Source organism: Poecilia reticulata, chromosome 8 (genome assembly GCF_904066995.2).
Source record: "Poecilia reticulata chromosome 8, P_reticulata-male-v2, whole genome shotgun sequence".
Lineage (NCBI taxonomy): Eukaryota > Metazoa > Chordata > Actinopteri > Cyprinodontiformes > Poeciliidae > Poecilia > Poecilia reticulata.
The window spans coordinates 15,145,880-15,173,723 of record NC_088837.1 but is presented as its reverse complement, the minus strand read 5'-3'; the positions used below and the strand labels follow the sequence as shown (position 1 = coordinate 15,173,723).

At 39.5% G+C, this 27,844-nt stretch overlaps 1 protein-coding gene across 2 annotated transcripts; it reads right to left on the bottom strand.

The window, feature by feature from the left end:
• Positions 1-84: 84 nt before the first annotated feature.
• Positions 85-27,700, bottom strand: LOC103468865 (ubiquitin carboxyl-terminal hydrolase 22). 2 transcript variants are annotated; one of them, XM_008416240.3, is made up of 14 exons: positions 27,225-27,700; positions 26,448-26,480; positions 15,137-15,269; positions 11,947-12,060; positions 11,737-11,838; positions 10,511-10,677; positions 9,205-9,364; positions 8,676-8,781; positions 7,551-7,709; positions 6,071-6,197; positions 5,489-5,580; positions 4,183-4,245; positions 2,059-2,208; positions 85-1,976 (listed from the first exon to the last, which is right to left on the bottom strand). In XM_008416240.3, the coding sequence occupies exons 1-14, from the start codon at positions 27,342-27,344 to the stop codon at positions 1,934-1,936; spliced, it is 1,569 nt and encodes a 522-aa protein (XP_008414462.1). In that variant the 5' UTR covers positions 27,345-27,700; the 3' UTR covers positions 85-1,933. The 2 variants fall into 2 exon arrangements, with proteins under 2 accessions (XP_008414462.1, XP_008414463.1); XM_008416241.3 differs by lacking the exon at positions 26,448-26,480 and having other exon boundaries at positions 27,225-27,699.
• Positions 27,701-27,844: the final 144 nt, after the last annotated feature.

Here is a 27,844-nt window from a genome sequence, read left to right as displayed (position 1 = left end):
ACAGATTTGGCTCAGATGTACTACCGTGCATTATCTAGTCCTTCAGAGGGAAAATGACACAAAAGACAACACACAAAATACACATTCCAGTTTTGTTCTGAGTTTAATCACTGAAACAGACAATGAAGCTCTCCTCTTCTTTTGTTTCAGCGGTTTCCCTGAATGCCTTCGGATGGCCTGAAACTGCTCCAAAATGCATCAAAACCATAATGTGACCATTACACATCAACTGTTGAACTTTACCTCTCAGAAAACCATTATATTCCTCTTACCAAAAAAAGATATGCAGGTTTGATTTCGATTACAGAGCAGCAAAAACAAATACGAATCTTTATTCTTTTTTACAACTCAGGTAAGTGCCCTCATTTTTTCATTTGTATTTTCTCACATGAGGGAATATTTTTAAAATTCTGTACTTTTTATACAAACAATTTCAGTAACCCTGACATGGATTATGTGCATCATCTAGATCTGACTGAATCATTTTGCTTTTTTTGTTTTTTCACTGATCTGCAGAGGGAAACGACACCACAGTGATCTGCACCAGCCACAGTTGCAATGAAGAAGTTTAACACTGATGGATTCAGAGCCAGGCTGTGGTCAAGTAGTGCCCATATATGTGCAATGTGTTTATACATCTTACACATTCACCTTTTCGCTCTGCGAATTGTCGTTCCGGAGCAAGCTTTGAGCCGCAATCCACGGCAATTTTTTCCCCACACATGATCGCAAAAAGCCTGGTTGCATGCAGTGTGTTGTTAATTTCTGTTTTTTTGTCGTTTTTTTGTTTTTTTTTCCTTTTCTTGCACAGAAGATTCAGATTTAAAGTTCACATATCAAAGTCCTCTGCAGAATGCCACATGAACGCTCTCTTTTAGCATATTTAAAACATCACAAAGGTGAGCTGATAAATCCACACCGTCATTATACCCACAATTCCACGAGAATGAAAGCATAATACGTCCAAAAAACATTTCAGGTACCAGAACAGCAAGGAAACATGTGACTGTACTGAAAAAAAAAAAAAAAATAGAAAAAAAATACACAGAAAAAAAAGGTAAAAACTCAAAATTTAACAAGTTGCTAAAAAAATAGATATTCCCTGCCCTCAACCAGACTTTAGAATGGAAAAAAAAAAAAAAAACGGTAAATAAATGAACATGAGAACACTCAGGTCCAGATCTGTTTAGTTTCCATGGCAGCGCTTCTCCAGCAACTGGCAAAGGCAGCGTTTCTAAGCTCTCCCATGTTTTCTCTGCTCTTAAAAAATAGATGTATACTAGAATTTATACAGTATTTCAAAGCTAAAGTCACAAATGATAAGTATCATAACCAAACCTTCAAAAGGGTCCTTGCAAAGGTTGCAATACACTGGTTTGTATATACGACTTATTTTATTTTAACTTTTTTTTTCTTTTTCTTTTTTTTGCATTCAGTCCTATATGCATATGAAAACATACTGTCCTCATTTTGAGCAAGTTAAATGCTTGGTCAGTTGAAATGAGAGCACCATGGGAGATAAATGGAGGGGGTGCGGGGGGTCAGAATACTGTAAGAAAATCCCAGGTGTGCCCAGCATCACACTCCATCCCTGCAGCAGGAAGGGAAAGGGGGACAGAGAGACCGTGGGATCCGGGGGCCTCTTCCCACGTCAGAACAGGCGACGCCCGACTCTTCCACCACCGATCCTTTTCATTCAGTTTTGTCAAGTAGATGCCAAGAAGTAGCTCAGTGCTTTTTTTTTTTTTTTCAGTTTCCATGATTTTACATGTCTTTTTTTTTTTTTTTTTTTAAATCCCTCTTAGTGAAGGAGCAGACTGGTAGTTAAAAGGTTTCAGGTAGGTTTGTGTGTTTGCGTTTCATCCCCGCCCCCTCGTCTCTTCGCTCTCTCCCCTTTGAAGCAGTGGTTCTTCATGATCAGTGGTCACAGAAGCTATTCATACTCAAGGAACTGTTTATGATAGAATAAGAGATACCTGAGAGGGGAAACGAGGATCAGTTTTAGATTTTATTACTTCCTTTTCAGAGTTCTGCAAAGGTCTTGGCTTCGGTTCTTACCCCTCGCTATCAAGTACATCCTTAATGCTGGCCTTGGTGATTATGGCATCGTCGCATTTGAACCACTGGTCTTTGTGTTGACGGATGAAGCTAGTGTAGTGGCCGCTCTCTAACGTGCCTTGGTGGTTGACCACTGCAAACAACGAATACCTGAAATAAAGATAGATCAGCTATGATTTAGATTCCTTAATCGAACTTTATTGGATTATTTTTGTTCATTTAAATACATGTGGCTTACAGCTAACAAAGCTCCAAATTGACTTAATATAATCAACAAAAAACTGTTTTACTATGGCTATAGACTACACAACCAGACGGGACCTGACAGGTGTCGTTGACACCACAAGGTGGTTAAAGCATAAAAAGGGTTTTGCTAAAAAGTTGGCCGTTGACAGAGTGATGTATTCAGGCATATCAATAGAAAACTTAGTGGAAGAAAAAGGTGCAGAACAATAAGTATAACTGCAGTCTTAAAAGGACTGAATTAAAGCACATTCAAGAGTTTCACAAGGCAGGGACAGAGGCTGCAGTCACTACACACGTGCCTCGTTTCCGCTGAGCATTACGCCATTTTACAGTCCGGCAAATTCAGGACAATTGTTGGACTCTCACCCAAACGACTAACACAGTGACCAACTAGAGAGGTTGGTCACTAGTTGGTCACTGTGACCAACCTCACTGCCTACAACATCACTGCCTACTTGTCAGAGGCAGTGATATTTTTCTGTCCTCCAATCAAAGGACTGCGTTGTGCGACATGAGTAGTTCCACGCTAACCGCACCATACCATTGTCCTATGGACTTGCAAATAGAAGGGAGCCCCAGGAACGACATGCTACAGGTTGGTTATACGGGACGCTTTTAAAATGGCCCATATAAGCATTTTAAGTGTATGAAGTCTCAAAAAAATAAATAAATAAAAAATAGTGTGGTAAACGTGCCGCTCAGTGGAAACAGGGTAGATATATCCAGGGCAGAAGTTACAAGTTTATTTATTGTGTCAAGCCACTCCTCGACCAGAGATTGAGACGTTACATGTTTCTTACCTGGGCGAGAGAGAGCGGGGGAAAGACTGGGCTGTTGCTCAGTGCTCCAAAGTCCTCTCTTTAGATTAAAGTACATTTTGCATTTTATGTGGAAATCAAGATCCCAGAGTCAGGATGAAGAGTGGAGAGGCACATAATCTAAGCAGCTTGAGGTCCAGTGTGAACTTCCCACAGTCTGTGACGATTTTGAGAGCCATGTCATCTGCTGGTGTTGCTCTATTGTGTTTCATCAGGTCCAAAGCCATGGAGATTTTTGAACTGTGATTGCATTTGTCCTGAAATGCCAGAACTACCAGTGCCTGCTTTAATCATCATGGGATCAGTGTGTTTGATTGGCCAGAAAACCCTTGCAACCAAAAGCCACAGAGAACCTATTGGAGTTTTGCCAAGAAGAAGACAAGACAACAAACCCAACAAGGCAGATGAGCCGATGGCAGCTATTGACGCCACCTGGGCGTCCTCAACACTTAATGCAGTAATTTATAAAAAATTTAAAAAGCACTAACAAAGTACTGAGTGAATACACCTTAGAGTACATCCACTTTATTAGGCTGACAATGCATAATTATAAAGCTACATTTATTGGTATTATGAAAGGTTTTCATTAGCTGTAAGCCACAATCTATAAAATTAAAACTCAAAAATTCATTGCTCTCACTGCAATGTATTAAATACTTTTTTTTCTAGATTTATTTTGCCCTCGTCTACAAAAACATTCTCAGCAGTTTTCTGCATTGTTCAATTGTGTTGATTGTAAGAGACAAATAAAGCTAATTTGCAAATCTCAACATGTCCCCACCATGCAGCACTTAGACAATTTTACCAACAAGTGCACCCCCATAAATGTCTTAGAAAATAGATGCCATTGTAACTCCCATGGATGAAGAAAACTAAGCGGCTTTTAATAGACCACAGCCTGATTTAATTAGAAGAAGTCACAGTCGGCTGCTTTGGGTCTTTAGCACGTGCTGCTGTGCTCAAGTTAAAGTTACTGTGATCACTGTGCTGCTGTAGAGCCGCCGAGAACAAAATGTCTAGAGATCAGTCTTCCTTCATATGCTAAACCACAGGTACTCACTTGTTGTCGTTGTTTAATACGTCAACTGACTGTTGATACTGCCCATTCATTCTGCTCTCTTTACTGTGGATGACAGAAGAGAAACAATTACAGGTTTACATTTTAATTGAGAATCCATTTCCACTAGGTGGCAGAGCAGCACAATTTATGACAGCAGGAACAGGTTTACCACATTCTCTCAATTTGAACATTCCAGACATTTTCAAATTCTAAATTTATGAATAATTGACTCTTTGGATCATTACATTAACAAATGTAGGCAAACAGAAATCACAGACTGAAAGTTTTTTTTATTTTTTCCAATTACTTGAACATGAATGGCAGAACCTGCTTTAGCAAAATAAAATAAAAAAGACACATTACTGAAAAATGACATGCCTCACTTTGATACTGGTTTGTCTCATTTTTTGTATCAAAGCTACATTGTGAATAATTCTTAATCAGTCATTACCATGTTTATCCCTCTAACACACATTTCTTTAAGTCTTCATTGTTTTTGGGGTTTTTTTTTTGGTTCTTTAAGTTCCTCCTAGGCCACACTTTGTTGTTTAGTTTCAATAAAATAATTTATTTATATGAAACACATTAACTGTTATGTCTATATGAAACACCCCAGTTAATACAGCAGCAAAGCATACATCATGTTTCTGATTTAAACTTGTCTTTAAATTAAGATAAAATTACAGTGTTTGTCAAGTTTTTTTTTTTTCTACATTCTTCATATGAGGATTCAAGCTCAATTTCAATTACTCATAAGACTACGCTCATAAGTAGTTCCAAACTTGATGAAACAATTGTATCATCAGTAATTAATGTGATTTTCATAATGTGTGAATGAAGTCTCAACTTCTTAGTATAACAGATTATCATTCATATTTCAAACTACAAGTCATGATAATGATGCTGAAAGGTTAAAGTCGGATGAATTCATTCTAGTCAAGTGTGTTAAAATTACAGATCACACCACAATCCTGCCATCTTAAACTGTTTAATTACAGTTTTTATTTAAGAAATATGAACCTGAAGATGGCAAGTAAGACAATAAGTACAACTGTGCTTAGTTTTCACAGACATGTATATCTAGACTTACAATGTGTCATTTTTAAAGCTATTTATGTCCATATTTATAATATTTTTGTGAAGTTACATTATCCCCCCCCCCATACATTTCCAGACTTGAATACTTTTATCAGACCAAAAACGGCGTAAATGAACACAAGAAAAAAAAATGATCTGCCCATCACAAGTCGGACCAGATCAGAGCTTTTGTAAAATAAAGCACTTCAAGTTTTCACTGCAGCCTCACCTGGATGCCATAAAGGGCGTCATGTCCAACTCTAAAGGGAAGGAAACATAGGTAGTAATCTTCCTCCGCAACTTAGCAGAGTGCTCAAACCGCTGGAGAGGGCCAGACAGGAATGACGAGAGAAAAAAGGGGAAAAGGAAGTAAATTTAAAATAAAAATGAATTAATTTTACAACACAATTTATAATTAGAGGTATGTTTTCAACACAATAATGGCAAGCTAGCAATGGCCTTGGACTTATTTAGTGCAATCCTTTTACAGGGTGTTCCTATGAATATTATAAATAGATTATATGTCTCCACTGCCATATAATAAATAAAACATGGACAGTGGAGGACTGTATGAGTCATAGGATTCATGGGTGTCCTGGGACAGAGCATGAAAGCACTAAAACAGTAGGAGGTAAAGCAACAACAGCTATATGGGATGATGAACACACCTACGCACAAAGACTCAACCACACGTATAAATAAAATAATACAATCTTACAATACACGGTCCGTAATAAGGCTTCTGTGCAGAAACCAACTGTCTTGGAGTGAAGACCAATAATAAACTGGCAGCACATTGTTACTGACTCACTTTGAGATGAAAACACGCTACAATGGGGAGCTTTTTCATTGTCAGCTGTTTGGTGGACTCCTGGTAACTATGGCAACCGCCGCACTTGATTTTGGCACTGCTTCCAAGATGCTCAGGCCGCGTAAACCTGCAGACCAGAAGACAGAACATGTAACAAACTGTAAATCTGCATGACTACACATCACAGAATCATAATCTTAGGCTTTCATCATTAACCAGAGTGTAGATTTTGTTGCATCTCAGTTCAGTAAGCGCAACAGCTTCAGCCTGCTCTGTACCTTTAAGAGACTTGCTGCAGCAAGTAGGGGTGTGTGAGGTGCTGCAGTGAAAAAAAATGGAGGCGAGAAAAAAAAAAAAAAAGAGTTGGGGGTGAGACAAATGGGAGAGGTAGAGATTGAGGGCATGGGCAGAAAGGGAATTAGGTAGAGAGGCAGGGAAATGAAACAAGATGAGGAGAAGTGAAAAAGAAACAGCAAGAACGAGGGGGCTGCGGAGGAGATTTGAGAGGTCACACCTGCTCCGTCAACCTGGTGATGGGAGAAGATGAGATCCGAGCATAACAAGGTTGTTGTGACTGAGCAGACACCACATGTGACCCTTTGTACAAGCATGGGGAGGTGGGGGGGACAAATGAAATTTGTTTGGTTACTACTGCAAAAGGCAATAAGTAAGGATAACAACATGCTTTCTTTTTTTCCCCCTATTCAGCCGTGTCTAAATAGGATTAGCGTTCCGGACCAACAGAAAAGAGAACATTACCAATAGCAGCAGTATAAATCAGTGGTAGAGATGCACTAATCTGGACTTTCAGAACAGATAACGATTTCAGTCTGATGAGAAAAATGTGGTGCAGAGTTTTGGACAGAGTCGGTAGTTCTAAATCCATCTGAAAATTAGGATTTACTTAGGGTTATGAATGAACATGTCTTTAAACCCATCTGATTTTTATTACACTGAACAATGGGAGGTTAGTTAAATGACAAACCATCCGAATTGTCATTTCGGATGGATTTAATGAGTAAAAAAGCCGTTCAAAGATATTAGCTAGTTACGATCTCTGTGTCATCAGTGGAGTTTGAGAAAATTCTCTATTTCTGTGCTTCCACTGGTCCATTGTGCTGATATTGGTTAGATTTTTTCCCTCTCTGTGGGACTGGGACACTTACGCTATTTATGCAGCTGTCTGCATTCTGATGTTAGATCATTGACTGATCAAACATCTGATAACTAGATCGGCAACTAGCCGGTTAAAATTACTACGATTTATGTCGACATTATTCTTCAATTCATGCTTTTTCTTTAAAATATGTTTTGTCACAACAAAATATATATTTTGCTACACAGATAATAAAAATGGAAAATATTTTAATTTTTTTCCCCCAAACTGTTCAAACTTTCTGTCCCTATCTTCTACTCCCGAATAAAAAAAAAAAATGAGAGCGAGAGAAAATGTAATTTGTGGGGTGAAATGAGTTTGTACCTGCGTAGGCAGTCTGTGAGTGTGGTGGATCCTGACAGGTGGCTCTCGCCATTGACCGTGCTGCCGTCCCCTCCAGGGCTGAGAGGCCAGAAAGGCGTAGATGAGCCTGGCAAATCCAGACTGATGTCCCAAAATGGATCTATTGTTGTTGAAACTCCGCTGCGAAGAAAAAAGAAAACAAACACAAGAAGGAGAGGTTAGTCCAGGACGATGTATAATAAATGGAAGCGAGGTTCTACTGTTGGTCTGTTTGTCACTTATTGCAGGTGATGAAAAGATGATGACATACGCTGCAACTTGCACATTTAAATCCAGCCATCCTCTCTAGATTTGGATCATGTTTTTGTTTTATTCTGCTGGGGGATGGAAACTGTGCGTGTGCGTAATATTCACACTTAATAGGTAGGGCTACCAAGAAAATTGGCTTTTTAAAGATTTCTTGTCTTTTACCCCAATGGCAGCGATGCACTGCGGCCCACAATCGGTGCTTCTAATGGCTGATATGCATAAATATATAGTGTGACAGAAGAGAAGAGTTGCTGCACATCACCAATACTGATAAGATGAGTCATGATTTTGTAATTCTCAAAGGGCAGCAGTGGGAGGCCAATAAATCAAATGGGCATGCATTTATGGTGATGGGAGTAACCTGGCACCATTTGGCTCCCTCCCTTGTACAAAGGACTGATGTATTCTGTTCCTTTAATCGTTTATCCTCTTGTAGTCTTTAAGCAGAAAGCCTTCTTAGAAAATGAAGAACGATTAATTGTTCAAGCAGACAATGCAGAAAACATCACAATGGGCGAGGTTTGTCTCCTAGTTTGGGGAAGGTGCTTTGCAGTTCAGTGCAGCGTGCATGTATTAATGCGACAGGACAGCTCTAGGGGGCAGGCGGGCAGCGCTTCAATCGTGCTGCTGTCTAGACAACCCCCATTAAAGTAGCTCTGCAGGGACCGGGCTCTTTGAATAGGAGAAGGAGAGACACATGGTTAAACACCATGCGAGAACGGGCGGCGTCCATTTTGATCTACCCGCGGGCGAGAGGTAGGTAAAGGTGGATGGCGAGTAAATCCAAGGGAATAAAAAGCCTTTATTACAAGCCATAAACACGTCTTGCACACTTACTGGCAAACCTGACAGGTAACATCAGATTGCAGGCCTCCAGTGAAGATTTGGTCAATGATGCAGTTACAGTGATTTGGATTGTTGGTCTTCTTCCCGTTGTCATCTCCTGCCGGAAACAGAGAAATCTGAAAAACTGGTTCGCCTTCTTTCTCAGTTTACACTTTGCCGGTAGCAGTATCGCTTCTCTACTTCAATGCTCTCAGGTTCTCAAAGAAACCCTTATTGCCATGTCTGGAGGTGAGTGAGGCTGACATCACACTGCAGCAGGGCCTATTTGCATTCTGCATACGGCTTACTACCAATTTCCCTTGGTATAAACCATTGTTAGTCTCCTTCAGTATTTTTCCAATAATATCAGGTACATCCTTCTTACACTTCAGACTAACACTATGCAATTTTCTATGCAAACTATTCTCTGAAAATCGTGTGTTAGGATGTCAGAAGAAACCAAGTCATGTTTTATCTGTTTAACAACCAAGAAAAACATTTCATTTGAAACAAGGGTCAGAGGATTTCAAGCAAAGCTTACTTATCGTGTCTCCTTTGCAGTGTCGATGTAGAACATCCAAAGCTGCAATAAGGAACTCGTGGGCGTCCTGCTGCTCATATCCTGCGAGGTGACGTGCGTGAGTCCACACCAGGTGCAGCAGCCGAAAGGGAATGTGGGGCGAACGGTGGCCCGAGTAAAACTGAGGGTACAAAGGAAAGATGCTTAGTGCTTCACCTTTTTCACATTTTGTCGCGTTATGGCTGTGCTATGATGAAGTGAATTCCTCTGGACCGGTTGTTGTAGGGTACATCGATATGATGGTTTAAAGCAGTCGATTTTAGCTCCCGCTGCATATTTAGGGTTGTTGGTTTGCTGAAAAGGGGAAACTTTGTCCCGGTATAAAGTCTTTTACAAACTCTGACCAGTTTAGCTCCATCCATGTTCATCCAGCTTTCTCATCCCTGCAGAAGAGGAACGTCCCCAGAGCATGCTGCTGCCACCATCATGTTTACCAATAAGGAATGTGTTTTATGAAAGAACCAGGGAGATGTGACCATCTAATGTAGCCAACAATCAGGGTTACTGCTTGATTTGTTATTGTGAAGAATAATTTTTTCATAAACACAAATTACTGAGATCATTAGCTTTTTATGTGATTTACTCTTTTTTCCCCAAAATACAAATGTAAAGCAAGGGCACAATGACTGTTAGGTTCACACAACCACCATGAACTGAATCCACTTTAAGAGTTTAATTTACATCATTTTTTCCATCCCATCCGCTCCTATGCATTTTAACAGATCAACCAACTGAGAAGCGAGAGAGCCCTGCTAGTCTGTGTTGTTAAAGGTGTCGAGATGGGGGTGGCAAATCAACTCGTAATACATTAGAGCGCCACTTGCCATCTGCGAGCCTGTATGTATGCTGCAAAGAGAGAGGATGTAGGAAGACAGTGAGGAAGTGTGGGAGAAGACCAGCTACTCATTATGTAATACTTTTAGGTCACAAGATCTAAAAGTAGATATTAAGTAAAAATAGTTTGCTAAAATAAATTTTAAAAAGTTGCAGGACATCTAATTACAAATTGGTACAACAAAAAGTTAACGGGGCTTCCTTTCATTTCAATAGCTGTTCACATTCCTTTTGGGCAACATTTCTCCTCCTGTCCCTCTTGAGTGTAATCCGCTGCAAAAGGCTGAGTCACAAAACCCAAAGGGGAAAAAAAAAAAAAAAGTACGGTCCTTAAAGTCCCAGATTACGGCTCCGTGTTAATAAATAATTATTCTTTTCTTACTTAAAGTAAAAAGTTCACAAACGCCTCCTATAAGCAAGCAGCGCATCATACCTCCTGAAAAAGCTGCGACATCTCACACACCAGACAGGAGTTTGATTGCATCTCGCACTTGTGTCTGTCGGAGAGAAAAAAGTCTCGCAGCAGCGGCGTGTGTGTTAGGGCCTGGACGATACAGTTCATGAAACATGTGTTGCCCAGGTTTATTAGCCCTCGTAAACCTGCGGGACGAAAATACAAAAGGAGAAGTGTGAGAACGACATGGCAGGGAAACTGCACATATTTTACTTCATACTGCTGGAGAAGGAGGGAGATTAACCTGTAAGCATGCATTTCATTTAGGAATCAGGTGGGTAGCTCAATATTAAGAAACAGTGTGATACTAAGGCTGGCTTTCAAGCTGTATGTGTATTAAAGGCCTATTTCATCACCTTTTTGTCATCCGCGCTAACTTACATCAGCTCTCTGTCAAGATCTGAACACAAATACACTTTACTTTTCATATTAATATTTGCAAAATATATTTCACATTTTCCCCTGGACATCACAGCTTAGATTCTGTTAGGGCATGCTAGGTGAACTGTGACCCTGAGGACTCTGTGGACGTTTCCACTCACATGTGTTCAAATGTTTCTTGAAACACCTTAATTAATAAATGGCTTGCGATTTAATAATATGGTTTTGGTTTAGATGTCCAAGCCAGCAAACTGTGTGAATCCTGGAGAAGACCACAAAGCTGTGAACAATTCATTTAGAGTCCTCTTCTGATGGCCGGTTGAACAGGTGGAACACAGCCAGGTTCTGGGCGCGATCCAAACCGAGCAAGGTTTGGTGCTAGAGGAGCGTGCTCAGTAAGACGCTAAACACTTTACACTGGTTCTGGCATGCAAACAGTCCAAGCAACACACGAACTATCAGTCAGTCAGGCTGACCAGTTATTCTGTCTGAAGATTTGAGGGGGGGAAAAAAAGGTCCAAACGGATCAAACAAAATGGCCAAGAGTACAAGAAAGCAACAGATTGCTGCAAAGCGGTGAATAAAAAAGACAAAACAAAGCTTGTGATGCGCTTCTAACTCGGTAGGAACACAGAGTCTCGCTGTGCTTTGCCTGTGGGGTTGCTCTGTGCAGTTGACCTTGAGTATTGCACTTAAATGCACGACTGACCCCAAGCACACTTGCACAAAAAATACAAAACACCATGACAACTCACAACTGTCAAATAATGAAAAACTGTTCCGATTACAATACGCAGGCTGAACAAGTGCGCTCTATTGCCTACCTATAGTACAGTTTGTAGTGATTTTCCTTCGCTTTGGATTGTGTCGTAATAACTCTAGCTCTCTCTTAGTCGGCTCCCACGTCGTGTATTTCTCCCCAATGCCTGTTGGACGCACAAGAAACAAAAATATGACAGCAGTGAAACATTAAGACAAAACGGACTAAAAAGCCGCCTTTGTTCTTTCTGAATGATATAAGCAGAATGATATACCTTGCAATTTCCAGGCCTTCCTCTGCTCCTCTTTGGCAATCTGTTCCATGTCTTTGTCGTATATGTAATCTTGACACACAAAACAGTATATTCCGCCGTATAATAAGTCTATTGCTGGAAGGAAAAGAAAGGACGTCTTAATAAAAAATGCATTATAACATATTTTTGAAGTTTGGGGTTCAGGCAGATAAACTTAAAGGAGAAACTCTCCCTACATCTTTAAAAGTGAAAGTTTCAAAACTACTAAAAATCTGTCCTAATTTATTTAAGCATTCTATATGCTTAAATAATGTTTAGCTTTTCCAGCTACTAAAAATAGATAAGTCAAAGCTATAATAGTAAAAGAAAAAAGGAAGTTCTAAGCAGCCTTCTGCTTCAGTCGTCTAAGAAGGCCTCCAAACTTAAGCTTGACGAAATATTTTAACATTCATCTTCAAAGTAATATTGATTTAAAAAGTAGAAACATAAGAACATGAGTGGAAACACAATGATCTTCACCCTCTTAGTGTATATCTGTGCTTCAAACTGAATATGTAATAAATCTGATTTTCATAAAGACAATCATGTTTTTCTTTTGTAAAAACAAATGTGTTTCAGTACCATAAAACTAGTAATATTGGTCAAAGTTCACCAGAATCTATTTGTGGTCATATTATTTACATGAGTAACTACGAAACAGCAGCAGTGATGGTATAGGCATACTTGTTTCATCTCTCCCACCCATGTACTAACACATACGCCACCATCTTCCATCCTCCAAGTCCACAGCAACAATACCTCAGCTCTGTTGCCGTGACAACCTATTTTTAGTTTAACTGGACGCATTTCTGTTTTTGGCGCTACCCACTCTAAGAAAGTAAGCTTCAGCGTTATTCAGAAACCTTTCAACAACCGAATGTGCAGATTTAGGACAGAAAGAAACGCAACACAATGAAGTGGCGGTGGAAGAGGAGACTATACAGAGTACGAGAACTTCACTGACAGACAAAAATCGATTACTTTTTCTCATCCGAGCGAAGCACAAGAACAGCAAATGAAAAGATTGGAACATGAGAGGAAAGAAAAAGTAGATACAAAAAAGGGCTGAAGATCTGAAGAGATCTAAGAGCAAGACTGTTTAGAACAAACACGTTGAAGCCGCATGAAAGCAGCCCTGAGAGTGAAGTTGCCATCAAGCCGTTTTGCACACAGGGGAGATTGGATTAATTTGATTTGAAGCAGAGATGAGCAGAAGGGCAATGTCAGAGCAGCTTCTGTGTAGCTCACAGCTAATTAACACCATAGCCATTCAGTTGGGGTATATGTGTTTAACCAAACTGTTGAGCAGCATTAATTCAATTCAAGCCGTTAAAGACAATAAAGTAAGAGTATTGCCTAGGCGTGTTAATTTGCCTACGTCAGGGTAACGTCTAAATCTTAGACAATCAATGTCTTTTTAACACAATTAGAATGTTTGAATACAGCAAGGCCTTTGGAAGAATTAGTTGTGTTTAATCAATTTGTTCTGCTATATTAAGATGTGTTCTATTAACTTGAATGTAACATCACTAACTTTGGTTGTTCCTCTACAATTGCAACATGAGATTTAGAAGCAGAAGTTCTAATTATGATACTGGAAAAACCTGTTAAAATGTTAAGATCTTATGATTGCACCATATAGTAGTGGAAAAACATAAGTAGTACGTGAACAAGAAAGCACAAAAGCGAAGAATTAAAATGGAAAGGTTTAAATAATCTAAGTATCTAGTAAAACCTATGTTTTCACCATGTTCACATAACAAAGACTGCTATGATCATCATATGTCTATTAACTGAAGATTTCTTTTCATTCAAACAATTTGAAAAAATTAGTAACATTTCACAAACAGCAAGAAAATTGAGTAAAAGGCAGCACAAACTTGCATTAGTTGTCCCTTTCAAAAGAGGCAAAAACAAATGAGTGGGAGAAAAAATAAATAAATATTTTTTTTACTTGCGGTGCTAAAGCATTTTTAATAGTTTCCACATTAAATTTGATTAATGGATAAGAACAAAGACTGTTTTATAGCCTACAACTTCCAGAGTACCAAAGTTAAAATGCCTTTAACTTTAGAGTGCCAATGTCTGACAAATAAGACATTTTTGGGACAATGAAACATTTGTATTAAAATACCTTTAGTAAATGATGATTGGGTACGCCCAATCCCAAAAAGCTAATCAGTATAGAAGACCTCACTTCAGATGGCTCTGAAGTGAGGCTCTGAAGACTGTTGCTATTTCTCTCACCTACTGGTGAGAGAAATAGCAACAGTCTAGTACAATCACCAGAAGCAATAACATGAAGACAACACCGATTACTCCAAATAGGATGTTCAGCTTCGTATCAATAAATGACAATATTACTGAAAAGTTAATTTATTTCAGTAATTCAATTCAAAATGTTGACTCGCAGCTCTTTTAAAAAAAACTCCCACAAAAATCAGAAACTTATTAGAAAGGACCATAAAAAATATTTGAATTGAGCAATTACTGAAATTTAATGAAGAAATGTTAAAAGTACTTCTACGTAGTGTCAGAGTGTGGCAGACGGCCAATACATCTGCTGCTTGTAATCCTTCTTCTGCAAGTTCTCCCTTTCTCTAAACCAGTGGTTCTTAACCTTTTTTGAGGTACCGAACCCCCCAGTTGCATATGCGCATTCACCGAACCCTTCTTATTTTAACCCGTGATTAAAATGCTGATGGTAAACATGTTTTTCTTTTATACATTTAAAAAAAATGAAAATAAAAACTTTTGGTTGCGTGAGATATTACACATTTCTGAAAAACTGACTTCAAGGTGTTTAATGTAAAAATTAAGACTTAAAGCCACTCAATTTATCTGTGAGCCTAATGTTTTTTTTTATGATGCTCTATTTTACAGACATGCACCAGTATGTCTATATGAAGAGTCGACATCACAAGACGGCTGAGAAGCAAGCACTGCATTTGTATATATAGTGAAATCAGACATTTTTTTAAATTGGATTGGGATCATTGATCTCATATGGACAGCAACATAATTTAGTACTAGTCTGATATGGCTCATTCTACAGCAAGACAGAGAAACAAAAAATGTGAAGTAAACTCTGTTGAATGTGGTAATTTCCAGAAAGTATCAATTGTAAAACATATTGTGGGCAGTAATATGTATGAAAGAATGGGTCACTTACCTAAATTGTGTCTTTTGCTTTTTGCGTGTTCGTGAATGTGTTTCTTTGTAAAACAGCCGAAAAAGACGCAGTAGAGACAAGAGTGGAGTCGGTTCAGGTGGGCGCCACACATGTGACAGATGCACGACTTGGCCTGTAAAACAAACAAAAACAAAAACAAAACAAAAAAAAAAAAACAGGGAGGTTGGGGGTTTGGATGAAAACAAGGGAGAGAAGCTAGTGAGTGAGAGTGAAGGAGGAGATAACAGAACACTCATGGTGAGTGGGAAGTATACAGAGAGGAACTGTTTGCCAGCTGAAACAGATTTCTATCTTCCAGTTGCTCCCGTAAACACTTCAGAGAACACATTGCTTGAATAAACCTGACATGAAAGCAGACTGACGTCTGCTCTGCCTGTTGACAAATCAAATACAGTCGAAAAACAACATATTTCCACGAAGAATCTTTCACTCTCCAAAACACACGCAGATGATGATGGGATTTACTGCTTGGCAGGCGCACTGCAAGAGACGAGCAAGATCTGTCTGAGGCACACAGGCACAACATCAGTAGTGGCTGTGGCTGTGTGTGTGTGGGTGATAGGTTTGGCTTATATCGTTGAAGAAATCTGCAAAACTGTGCATCTGAAAGCTTGACACTACTGGCAAACGTGCCGAGAGCCAGTCCAAGTCCCGCCAATTCCCATTACGTTTTCAGCAGTACAACTGTTAATGTGTACAAATGTTGCAGAAAGACATGGCAAGTTGTTAAATACAGTAGACACTGCTAAATCTTAAAATTAAACTTCCAATTAAGGCTTACAAGAGTAGCATAAAGACATCTGTGTTTTTGTGTCCTCTGCAGTTTTATGCCAATTATCCTTTTTAAGCACATTAGGAGTCATGGTAGAGCAGAAAAGTCACCAGAATGTCTGCTTTGTGAGGAAGAAAGAGGTTGAGAACTGAGGAAAGTAGATGTGAAGCAGGAGAAGATGCACAAAAAAAACTAAATCTGATACAAGCCATTTATCAGTTATCCATTACTAATAAACAGTGGAAATTCAGTGCAAGATGAACCTGCACCAAAAAAATATCTAAAGCTTTTGAAAACAAACTCAGTGAACCTGCACAGCATTATCTACATATTGTTCACTTTTGTCTAGAGATACAATAGTGTAACTAAACTCCATCTGGACATCAACCTTTGGCATAATAGGAAAACAAGGAGTCATCCCTTTCATCCTCTTCTCCATGCACGATTCAAAATACATCATTTAGAAAACCAATTGTACACAAGACATTTCTCTTTGATAATGGTAATTAGCAATAATTTTAAAAACTCTAAATATTCCCTCAAGTTTAGCAAAAAAAAAAAACAATATCTCTAAAATATGAGTTATGTATGTTCTGCAAGGAAATTCATAGATAAATTTGCCGTCTTCCTGAAGAACTAAGAAACCATCGCCAATGGTTCATCAAGTTTAATGGGAGGTGCAAATTACAGCTGTATACAGAGAGAGCCTGTAGTCAGCTGTTAAACGGCTCACTCACTTGTCATTTTAAAAATGTTACCACAATAGCAGAGATGGGCAGCGCAACTGTAGTTAGTAGAATATGAACACCGGGGGTTTTATGATCAGAAATCTTTCAAGACAGCCAACTCTGTTTTCCTTGTGTGCATGGTAAGAAGACATTCACATTCTAAGTGATCTGATCGCATTGTCACTTTGGCAAGTGAATATACTTTAGGGTGGTTTTCCTCACATGCCATCAGGGGTGGCTTGAGACAATTGCATGCATTTGTCTGAACACAATTTGTCCAGGGACATGTACATTGGCTACCCATTGACCTGAGGCGACACCACTCAGGCAGCAATTTCTTGCACCAAGGAGCCAAAAAGCAAATGTCAAAAAACATGTATGTGGTCGCAAGATCAATTTATACACTCTATAAACCTGAGGAGTAGTGTGATATAAGCAATTCATATTTGAAAAGTAAAAGTGTGGGAATCTGAGGAATTCTGGTGTGTTGTCAAACTAATAGAGGGCTGATGTGGGCAGTTTATAGTGTCAACAAGCTGCTACTTAGTCAACTATGTAAGACTAGCACAACTAGTTTGCCTTTTTTAACGCTTTACCACAGAACATGCATGTTTATGTTTCTTAGCCAACATCCTGTATCTACATCTTCCTCGAATACCAAAACCATCATCATTAAAAACAACATTAAACAGCTTCATAAGTTCATCAAAACCAACATTTATATCTTGTGTTAAATCACGGTTCATTTTTATTTGGCTGTAATGCTGTGAATAAAATGATAAATGTAGGTGATTACCATTGTAAAAACTACTGTAGCACAGAGTTTTGACAGTGTTTTATTTATTTAATCACAGTTCATCATACTTCTTTTAACACATTAACCCAATGCTAATGTGCTTGGCTACCCATTAACGTGATTACTCCGTTTGACTGAGATATGTTGAAATTCATGACCGCTCTTCACCATGTCAAGCCTTGTGAGAGTGCTGCTGTAAGATTTAATGTACAAAAACAAGTGTGTTCAGTACGCAAGTTCCTGCACAATTAATCAAAAATAATTGCCTCTATGAGATCAGTCCAAAATAAATGCTGCAAATTAGTTCATAGTATTAAAGATGTCACAGCTCACTGAACTACATGTTCGGTCACATTTTACATACAGAGGCTGACAGAAAAGCTCCCAATCTGGTCTGATTGTAACAACACTGCAGTTGAGTAGATATTTAAATTCTTTAACACCAAGCTTGGTTTTACTGAAACTGGCTAAACTGTGACTCAAACAGAACCAGAAAGAATTAGTGAAAAAAAAAAAAAAGATTTTATGGAGGACATAAAACATGACATTCAATTAATCAAGGAACATGCCGGTTGTTAAAAGTAAAGAGAGCAAAGCTCTAAATGGGTGCTTTCCTCTGCCTGTCTAAGCCCATCCTTCCAAAGCAGTGAGACTACTCATCCCTTTCCCCCTCCATGCACCACAAATCCAAAACAAGAAAGCCCAGTGAGTGCCACGCCTTGCCCTCCTTCTTATCCTCCTCTACACCTCTTCAGAGAGCAGAAAATCTATCTCTGCCTTCTTCCCCTGACAATGGTTCAGAGGCCATCTCTTCCTCAGTTTCAGCAGTCCTGCCTCCATGTCTGTGCCGGGGGCCTTTTAATGTTCTATTAGATCGGCTATTGATCAGCCGGTAGCTCAGATTACTGAGACCAGCGTCGCACAGGTAGCAACCGTCTGTTCATACCGTGTAACTCTGCATCCCATCTGGGATGCCCTCTTTGCGGTCGAACGGCTCGCTTCAAGAGCAGAAGAATGGATTTACAGAATTCTCCTGAACAGCAGACCTCTTGAACATTTTAGTATTTTGTGTAAGGTTAGCACTAATTTAATGCTTTTACTGGGTTTTAAGAGCTTTTCTCGACAGATTTCTTCTAAGACTCACTATCCCTACCAAAGAATAGCATTCCCGGAGCATGACTCAACCACCACCATATTACACCTGGGTGATGGCCCGTTTAAGGTGATGTGCAGTGTTACTTTTCCACCACACAGCGCTGCACATGTAGGCCATCTGGCCCCTTTTTTACATGTTTGTTGTGCCCTTTACACAGCTTGGGGAAATTAAGATTGTCTTTTGGCTCCTTTACTGTGGCAACTAGTTTCCTGTTGCCACTTGTCCATAAACTACTTGGTTAAACTGGATTTTATTTCAAGGTGCAAGAGAAACGGCGATTCAAACGAATGATACACTTTTCACTTGTAAAAATCTAAACTCTGTATGATTACCCTTGCCACTTCACTTATGCTCTAGTTTGAATTTGAATTTAATTTAAATAAAATCAACTGAAATGTTTTGTTCTGCTATAGGAAAAAGCTCAAAGGGAGTGCATGCTTTTGCATGGCTATATAAAGGTTTGGAGCTGCTGATTGCTGGAGCATCTCAATAAGAGATGCATTATTTGAATGAATAAATCATTGTGTTAATAAAAAGAGAATAAGGCTCCTTTGAGGTTCTGCGTGATCTTGGCTAAGACCATGCGGGCGCAAATCTATAAATCATCCAACATTCTAAATCCAGCATCGTATAATTTTATTTAAAAGCACTTTAATGCCTCTCTATTGGATCTTCTGCTCTTTTGCGTGCATTTTTAACACAGGCACACCCTCCCGCTATTAGTATTCAACTTAATGCATTCATGTAGCCAGTAATGTGATGCGTTGAAACTAAGGAGGAGAGAAAATGACAGTTATATTGTGGAAGAAGGCCTGGATCAACTGAGCACGCTCCGGCTGCTGCAAAAAACACAGACCGGCGGGGGGGGGGGAGAGTGGAGGAGTCGATACAGGCTTGAGCGCATTGCTATATGAGAACAGTGAGTCACCACTCTGCCAAGCATTTATAAGCCTCTGAATGTATGCAAAACACACAAGCTCAACCGTTAACTGCATTAACAATGCATCAAGCTGAAATGTGTTTAAAGGCCTAAAAGCACTTGCAAAATATTCCCACAATAAGCCCACATGTTAAGATGTTTGTTGGGAGAATCCAAATCCAAACATATATGTACAAAACGGCACACATATCAGCCTCTGAATCGGTATTAATATGAGCAAGAAACAATAGAATGAAGAAGCTGGTGGTGATCCTTCATGCAGCCAAGTGACCCCATGGGATGATGTCTGTCAGCGCCTTACCAGGACGGTGTTCTGGACTGCACCCCCTCTTTCCTCCCTTCACAAAATGTCATCAATATGCGCTGCCAGCAAAACGCCCTTGAGACAAATTTTCTATGCGATTCCCTCTTTCCTTTTGTCTGCCTTCCATTTGCTCATTGTGATCTCTGTTGACAATTTGTGGGGCTTTGCGTGAGAACGCATTTCCACATCGTCCAAATGAATCTGGGAGTTGGGAGATGTGAGGGATTGCTGGAGTGTGCGGCTTCTCCTTGTATTGTCACAAAGCGATCCATAAATGCCCACCTATAAAGTAAAACTATGTGGAAGAAAAACATATGAAGTGAACTGACGATGGTTCTCAAGTGTTTTGAAGTTATAGACACTGCCGTGAACAACCATTCATTCTCAATATTTTTAAACCTTTGCACACTTAATCCCCAAAATGTATTGAATCTCTGGTATTTTATGGAACTAGAAAACTGCCACTTTTTGCCTTCCCCTTCAACATGTGAAAGGGAAGGCATATTATTGATTTGTCTTTCGAATAAAAAAATCTATGTATTTAGTCTACTGGGATCTTATGCCACAGTATGGAATTCAGTGCAAAACACATCCTTAATTTATTTTTTTTTGCCTCTGTACAAAACATTTTATAGTGAAGAAAACTAATACTTCAAACCACTCTGAGCACACCATCCTCAAGGTGAAACAAGATGGTGTCAGCCTCATCTGGTGGAGATGCTTTTCTTCAGTTTAAAATGTGAAGCTGGGTAATACCACAAGAACGCCTGTGAGAATCTGCAGAAAAATTTGACAATGGAGCTGAGGTTTGCCTTTCAATAGTTCTGTGATGCTTTACATACTGATAGAGTTGAAAACAGAATGGTTTAACTGAAAGCATTTTTATGCGTTACCATGGTGATGCTTTGTCAAAATGTAAACGCATCTTCGAGGAAGGTCTCCATCCAATCTCATTGAGATTAAAGTGTTTGTTAAAGAAATTCAGGTTTTTAAACACACAAGTGTTTGTTCTTGCAAATTCATAAATAACGTACTAGCAAAAGGAAAAAACACAGAAAAATCTACAACACACAATTCCTACATGTCCACACCTAGGTGAGCTGCGAAAATTAGACCAGTTCATCCACACAAACTAAAGAGGGACAGACAAGGTGACTTACAAGGAAGGTGCCATTGGTCTGAATGATCGTCAAGAGCATGAGACTCAAATTTGGTGAATCCCCATAGTACCAATTAGGATCAACCAGGCCTTAGCTATTACCTTCTGGAAAATCTATAAGCCGCCCAGCATAGAGGCACAATGGGGCCATTAGCAGCCAACAATGGCGGTAAAAGTGAGAATATAAAAAGTAGACCTTTTAAATTATCTTTCAACAGTCTGCTGCCACCTATTCTCACATTTTCCATAAATACAACCATTTCTAGGCCTTTTAAAGACAAACTGTTACTTGCTTTCGAAGCGTTACCAGTGGAATAACGGAGTGTCCACACTAAAAGAGATTGATTACCTCTAGGTTCTGGGCTTGGACAGCCATGGACAAGTGATGGACAGCTCATTAGCCAGATGGCAGTTCTGGGGGGGGTTGGATGGCTGCCTAGGGCCGGCTCAAACCATGACCACCATGTTTTGTAGCAACAATGCCTTTCCAAAGCTGTCTGAACAGTCAAATCGGGAGGATCATTTAAAGTCGGGGAAAGCCAAAGGAACAAAAAAAAAAAAAAAAAAAAAAAAAAGTCAGAAGAAACGCAGGGTTGAATGCTTCATATGGAGACAGTTGTGTTCTTTTTTTCCAGTCCGACAAGTTTCTTACTCATTAGCTCAGACAATGATGCTCATTACAAAATACTAACCAATAAAAACAATTCAGTATTGTTATTTTGTGGTACGTTAAGAAGCACCAATCATCCACTTCCTTCCAGGTCTGACATTTCCATACTGATTTTTCTCAGAGGGCTTTAACATATAGAAAGAGAAAATCAAGCAACAGTGACAGAAAAGGAAGTGCCCTAAAACCATAATAAAATTCTGACTGTAGATATTACAATGGAATATCTAAGGAACTGGAAAGTAAATAGGACAGCACAAGAAGACACATCAGGACACCGATTACCCCCGGGAGTGCTTTACATTTGTTTAGACTGAGTCACTCCACCAGAGTCACTATGACTGATAAACCAAAAGCCACAACAGACAAGACAGGGTGATGGAGAGGATGTAGAGATTCAGATCTGGATAGGGGCCAAATCCAGCACCACCACAACTATAATGTGTGAGAGAAACACAAAAATACCATATTAAAACCTCTGTTAAATTTCAGAATAACCATTCTTGGTCTTGCGCAAACTACATTACATTTAATAAAATGTGAGCTGTATGAGTATTATTTTTCCCCGGCACAAAAATCCGAAAGAAGATATGCAGGAAGCAACATGAATCATGGTTTTAACTAGGCTGGCAATGAAAAGAAAAAAAAAATGAAAGCAGCGGGGTGAAAAATAAAGGAGGAAGCCGCAACGTGGGAGCGAAGGCAGAAGAGGAACAAGCAAGCAGCATGAACAGTCTGTAGGAATAGATCTCGCTGCTCCAAATGTATGCTGATGAGTCACAGAGCAGGAGGCCTGCGATGTGATGGAGTTGGATCTGACAAAGATCTGCTCACAGCACCAAAACCAACCACTCTGTGGATTAAATCATGCTTCATCTCATTTATGTTTGAGAATGCACACGTCAAGAAGTAAAAGAAGGGGGAGGAGGAGCAACATAAATGTTTTATCCTTAAGAAAATATTCATTTTCTACCCCTAACAATCCCTGCTCTATCTTGCATCTTGGTTAACACTTGAGGGTTGAGGGTGGAGATGTTATGTTTTTTTTTTTTTCTTTCTAGTTCAGAGGTCTGTAATCGTAAACCTCACGGCTTTAATCAAAATGACAGCAAACTCTTCAAAGCAGATATACTGCCAGTACCAGCTAACCCACTTTCATCTCTTTTCATATACAAACTAAGCCAATACGTTGAAGTGCGTCTTTAATGTGAAACTATCACTTTCAAATACAGTTGGGGTCAATCCTTTTGAATAGTAAGATTTATGCACGTTCCATATAGAGCTTTGCAAAAGTATCCGTAACCCTATAGCTAACATTTTTTCATGTCACAGCCATGAACTAATTATTTAATTATGATTTTATGTTGTTTGCCAACACTTACAACAAGACTGTGAAGTACGAGAGATATTGTACATTGTTCTTGTGGAGTACAAGCATCTTCAATCCCCTTAACTCTGAAATCCTTAGATTAAGTTCTGTGTAACTATTAGTAGCACAGAACTCAATTGTTAAAGTTAATCTGTGTGCAATTCAATATAGACATAAAATTAGCTGTTCTGTGAAGACCTCGCTTGTTTGGTATGGCTGTTCACCAAGACATAGACAAGGCAAGGAGAGGCTTAATCAGAGGAGAAGCCCAGAGGTCTGTGGTAATTTTGAAGGAGCTGCAGAGATTTACAACTCAAGGGGGAAATACTGTTGGCAGGGCAACCATTAGTAATGCACTCTATGTTACCATGAACCAATGGTAGTCGCAGCATTATGCTTCAGGGGACACTTTTTTTTTCCCCTTTTTTCAACATAGTCAATAAAGCTCAAAGTTGATTAGATAATGGTTAGGTTTATATATTGGTCAATCCTGGATGAAAACCTATAGGTTCCAAAAGACTTGAGACTGGTGTGGAAGTGTCAACAAGACAACAACCATGAACACACGACAGGAGCTACAGTGAAGCAGTCTGAAAACGGTCTGAAGCCCAGATCTGGCAGGACTTAATAGCTGGTTCATACATGCGTTTCCAAAATAATGGCGTTGCTGAAAGCTGGTAGAGTAATGCCTCAAAAGACTTGCATATTTGCAAAAATATATCACGATTTAGTTGAAAATCAAGTAATTTCTCTTCCAGTTTACAATTTTGCACATATTGGTGCTGGTCCACCACATCAAATCACCATAAAATACATGGACGTTTGTAGTCATAATGTTACAAATTGTGAAAGTTAAAGTAGAGTCAATTTGTTTCACCTAAATCAAAAACTTTTGATGAGAAAACTGCCCAGAAATCTCATCAATATGTTACGTGACAGTAGTCTGAGAAACAGCTTTACTTAAGAACAGAATAAAAGATAAACAAAAGAAAAAGGCCAAAAGGGTTATTGGATGGGCTTTTTCTTCTCCTTACCAGTATCTTTGGTAAACTTGGGTGTAGTCTCTCTCAGGTATGACTAAGTTTAGACCTTTGACTATCTGATAGGCCATGGCATTTAACTCCAATATGCAGGACATAATGAAGCAAATTATGTAAGCACAACAATCAGCTTCAAAGCCATTGAGACCTCATGCAACACGCTCACATTTCTATCTCTAAAGCCTGAAGCATTAAACATGTTGCTGCCATGCAGAGATTTCTTTTCAACAACAATGACAAACACAAAGCCTACAGCTTACAATGAAAGCAAGAGGTTTCATAGACTCAGAGGGTAAGGAAACAAATGATGTAGTTACTTTAGGTTTCCAGTGAACCTATAGTGCCCAAGCAGCCTTTTAACTGTGCACACAGAGCAGGTGACGGATTAGCTCTTGCACATTGCTTGGGAATTGATTTAAGCCTCGGGGAACAGAGGATGACAGCAGCCAAGAACAAACTTTAAGAGAAAAACAAAATGAAATGAGAAAAAAATATATACGCGGAACAGCAAATTAGCAACAAAACACATCACTGAAAGAGTCTTAAAATCCAAGATGGAGAACGCAGTGCTGAATTTGAGCTGATTTTCATTTGTGCCATTGTTGGAGGATGAATAAGCGGTGAGCAATACAGCGATAAGGCTTGTCTTTTCAACAACAGACGGTGATCATAACGCTTCATGATACTGTCATCTATTGCTCTCACTTCTGGAAGCGTAGATGCGGGTTTAGTGTATGCGTTTATAATAAGATCCCAGAGAACTGAGAACTCAAGGATGAAATAAATGAATGCCTCGCTTCTCGAGAGCACGCCGCTTGTGTGCAGCACGACTGCTGCTCTGCATGTCACATCAGCTAAAAAGGCTCAGCGAGAGGGTGTGAGGCACAAGACTCCTGATTCTATCACCAACATGGAATTTAAACAGACCCAGCTTCAATGTCTTCCTTTTCGACTTTACTCGTTTCATCTCAGCAAACGTACGCTGTTTATAAAGCAACGGAAAATCTATTGCTTGGCTTTTTTTTTTTTTACTGCAGCATCTAGTTAAATTAACAACTGGTGCTGATTAGAGAGATTCTGGGAAATGCACTGACAAATTATATGAACTAATGGAGGGGAAAATCCCAAACTGTGGCGTAATCTAGCCAAAGACGTTAGAATGTTCAGAGGTGGTTGGGGTGAGAGACAAAAATTGAGACGTTTTTCCACCAGAGTTTGTATTAGAAATGCAATGGAAAATCTCACATTTCAGCTCGATCGGCCATTGTGGAACTGGATGTTTTTCCTGATTAGTGAACGCAGCTTATATAACCACTACCGCGCTATGCTGACAACATGGACGCCGTTGCTGAGTGAAGAAGACTCGCAGCTTGCTGCTTTCTGCATCAATAGGGCGTCTAAAAATTGTGTCAAATGGATCACTGAAATGTACTCAACTATTTGAAAAGTAGCAATTTTCTATTGCATGTAAACACTTGTCTGTGGTTCATTCAGGCAGCGAGAACAGGATTCAGTGGCTAAACGCAGTACATCAAAGCAGGTCTGTTTGAGCTTTAAACCTCTCCTATGACATTTTAATTTATGATGAGTTTGGAAATCTTGACAGTTTTCTGAAAATCTTGAGAACCAATGTTTTCCACAATGCTGGAATGACCTACCAGAACAGGAGCCCCGTCCTGTCTTGCATTAAGAAACTCTTGAAAATATCAATATACCACAAAATTAATATCCATACATTTCACAATTTTTTTTATAATAAATGTGTTTTAATATTTTACCATAATCAGCATTGCTTATGTTCTTAACTGTAGCAATTACATCACAGGTTTGTGCTGTGAAAGTCTGCTACTTATTGAGCCCACTCCATAAAAAGGTCCGTTTTAAATGTCTCGCAGCAATATCTAAAACTTCCTGAAATTAACCTTTTTATTCAATTGTTTAAATATAAATTAAATGAGAATAACTCCTTGTGAAATTTCTTTTTTTCTAAGATACCCCGTCTTAAATTTGGACCAAGATACACGATCTTGATATACCTTAAAAGTTTTTTTAAATACACTTTTGAGTGTAATCCTTTAAAATACAAATTTGGAAATTGTTTTGAAGGTACACATTTTAACTTGGTCATATCTTATTTGTGAATTTGTGGTTTTAAAAGTGCAGCCTTCCGGTCAGATTCCTCCAGCTCACATTAGGTTACAACTATTTTTTATTTATTTATTTATTTTAACATTTCAGAGAAGAGGTACTGAAGAAGGCGGGTGTGCTTGGGAAGAGAGAGCAAGCTCGCTCTTATGCATCTGCTCTACCTGCATTATGTCAGTGAAGATGAGGAGGGGTACAAGCAGCATCAACTCACCAGATCTGTCCATCCTGCATCACTCTGAGGCACCTGATTTATCACAACGACATAAAAATGTACAACACTCATGAGAGAAGATCAGTTCCGATCTCATAAACAACAAAATTACTACAATAAGGCAATGACGGGGTTCCAAATCAAAAACTAATATTTAGAAATGAAAGGGGAACAGAAAGGATGAAGTGGTGACATCGTATTGTCGAGAGCTACAGGGAGTGGTGCAGGCCGGGCTCGGACACAAACTGTGATAATAAGGTAATCAACTCAAACTCACTCCTTCATTTTAACAGAGCAAAATGAAGGAGGGACAAGGTAGAAAGAGATCTGCCCCACGCCGACCAGAGGGAGAACTCCACTCTACTCGTGCGTGGGGAAGAGGAAGGGGGGAAAACAATGGGTTCATATTTGGTGAGGTAATGTTAGTCCGTGGCCACAATTGTTCAAACCCCAAGTTTACTTATCCAGCAAACATCACCGCTCGGCGTGACCGAAGACATTCCGCTGCAGCACATTAAGACAAACTGAAGTTTTTAAGTTCTAATGCTGCAAACAAGCAACCGGTTTCCGCAGTTCAGACCCACAGCAGCTAACTTACCGGTGGCTAACAGCAGAGCTAGCTACTTGAGCAGTTCCAGTTATACGGTAATTCTATTCAGCTGTGCTTCGTGCGGGACACCACGGTTCTACGCGCGTCAGTGCCAAATAAAATACATCTCCCTTCTGTTTCAGTGGCAAACGTTACAGTTTCTGTGTGTTTTATTTTTATTTTGTTACCTTGCGTCTCCTGGTCTCAGCAGTACCACTCCAAACAAAGCATTGGTATATGACTCGGAGGTTTTGTTTCCAATTGTCCACCTTATAACCGTTCACATGGGAGCACCCGGCCGGACTCATGACAGACAAAACATTCAGGATGGAGTTTGAGGCGACAATAAGGAGTCTCCTGGGTTATTCACTCAGCTAGGCTACCTAGCACTACTGTCTGTGTCCAGAAACGGTTTCCGTTTGGAAACGGGACAATCGGTGTAGTATCCAAAATGCTCCTCAGGCATCTGATAAACTCAGTCGTTATCAGCTAACTCTGAATCAGTTCATGTAGGCATCTAACAGAATCCTGAGTCCTCTGAGACTCCTATTCTCGTTTCTCTTTTGACAGTTGTCTTTTCCTTTAACGTTAGCTCCACTTCCACTCTCACGATTAGTTAGCCTGCTAACTCTCAACTATAGCTTCACAATGCCCGCCCATGTGGATCATGATTTGTCAACACAAAGACGTGACGTACCTACGTTCAACTTTGTTGCACGTTTGGTGCGCTGGGTTTTGGGCCCGGTGTGTTCCGTCTTTCGGAGTTTGGAATTTTATCAATGATGTTTTCATTTGCGGGACGTGACAC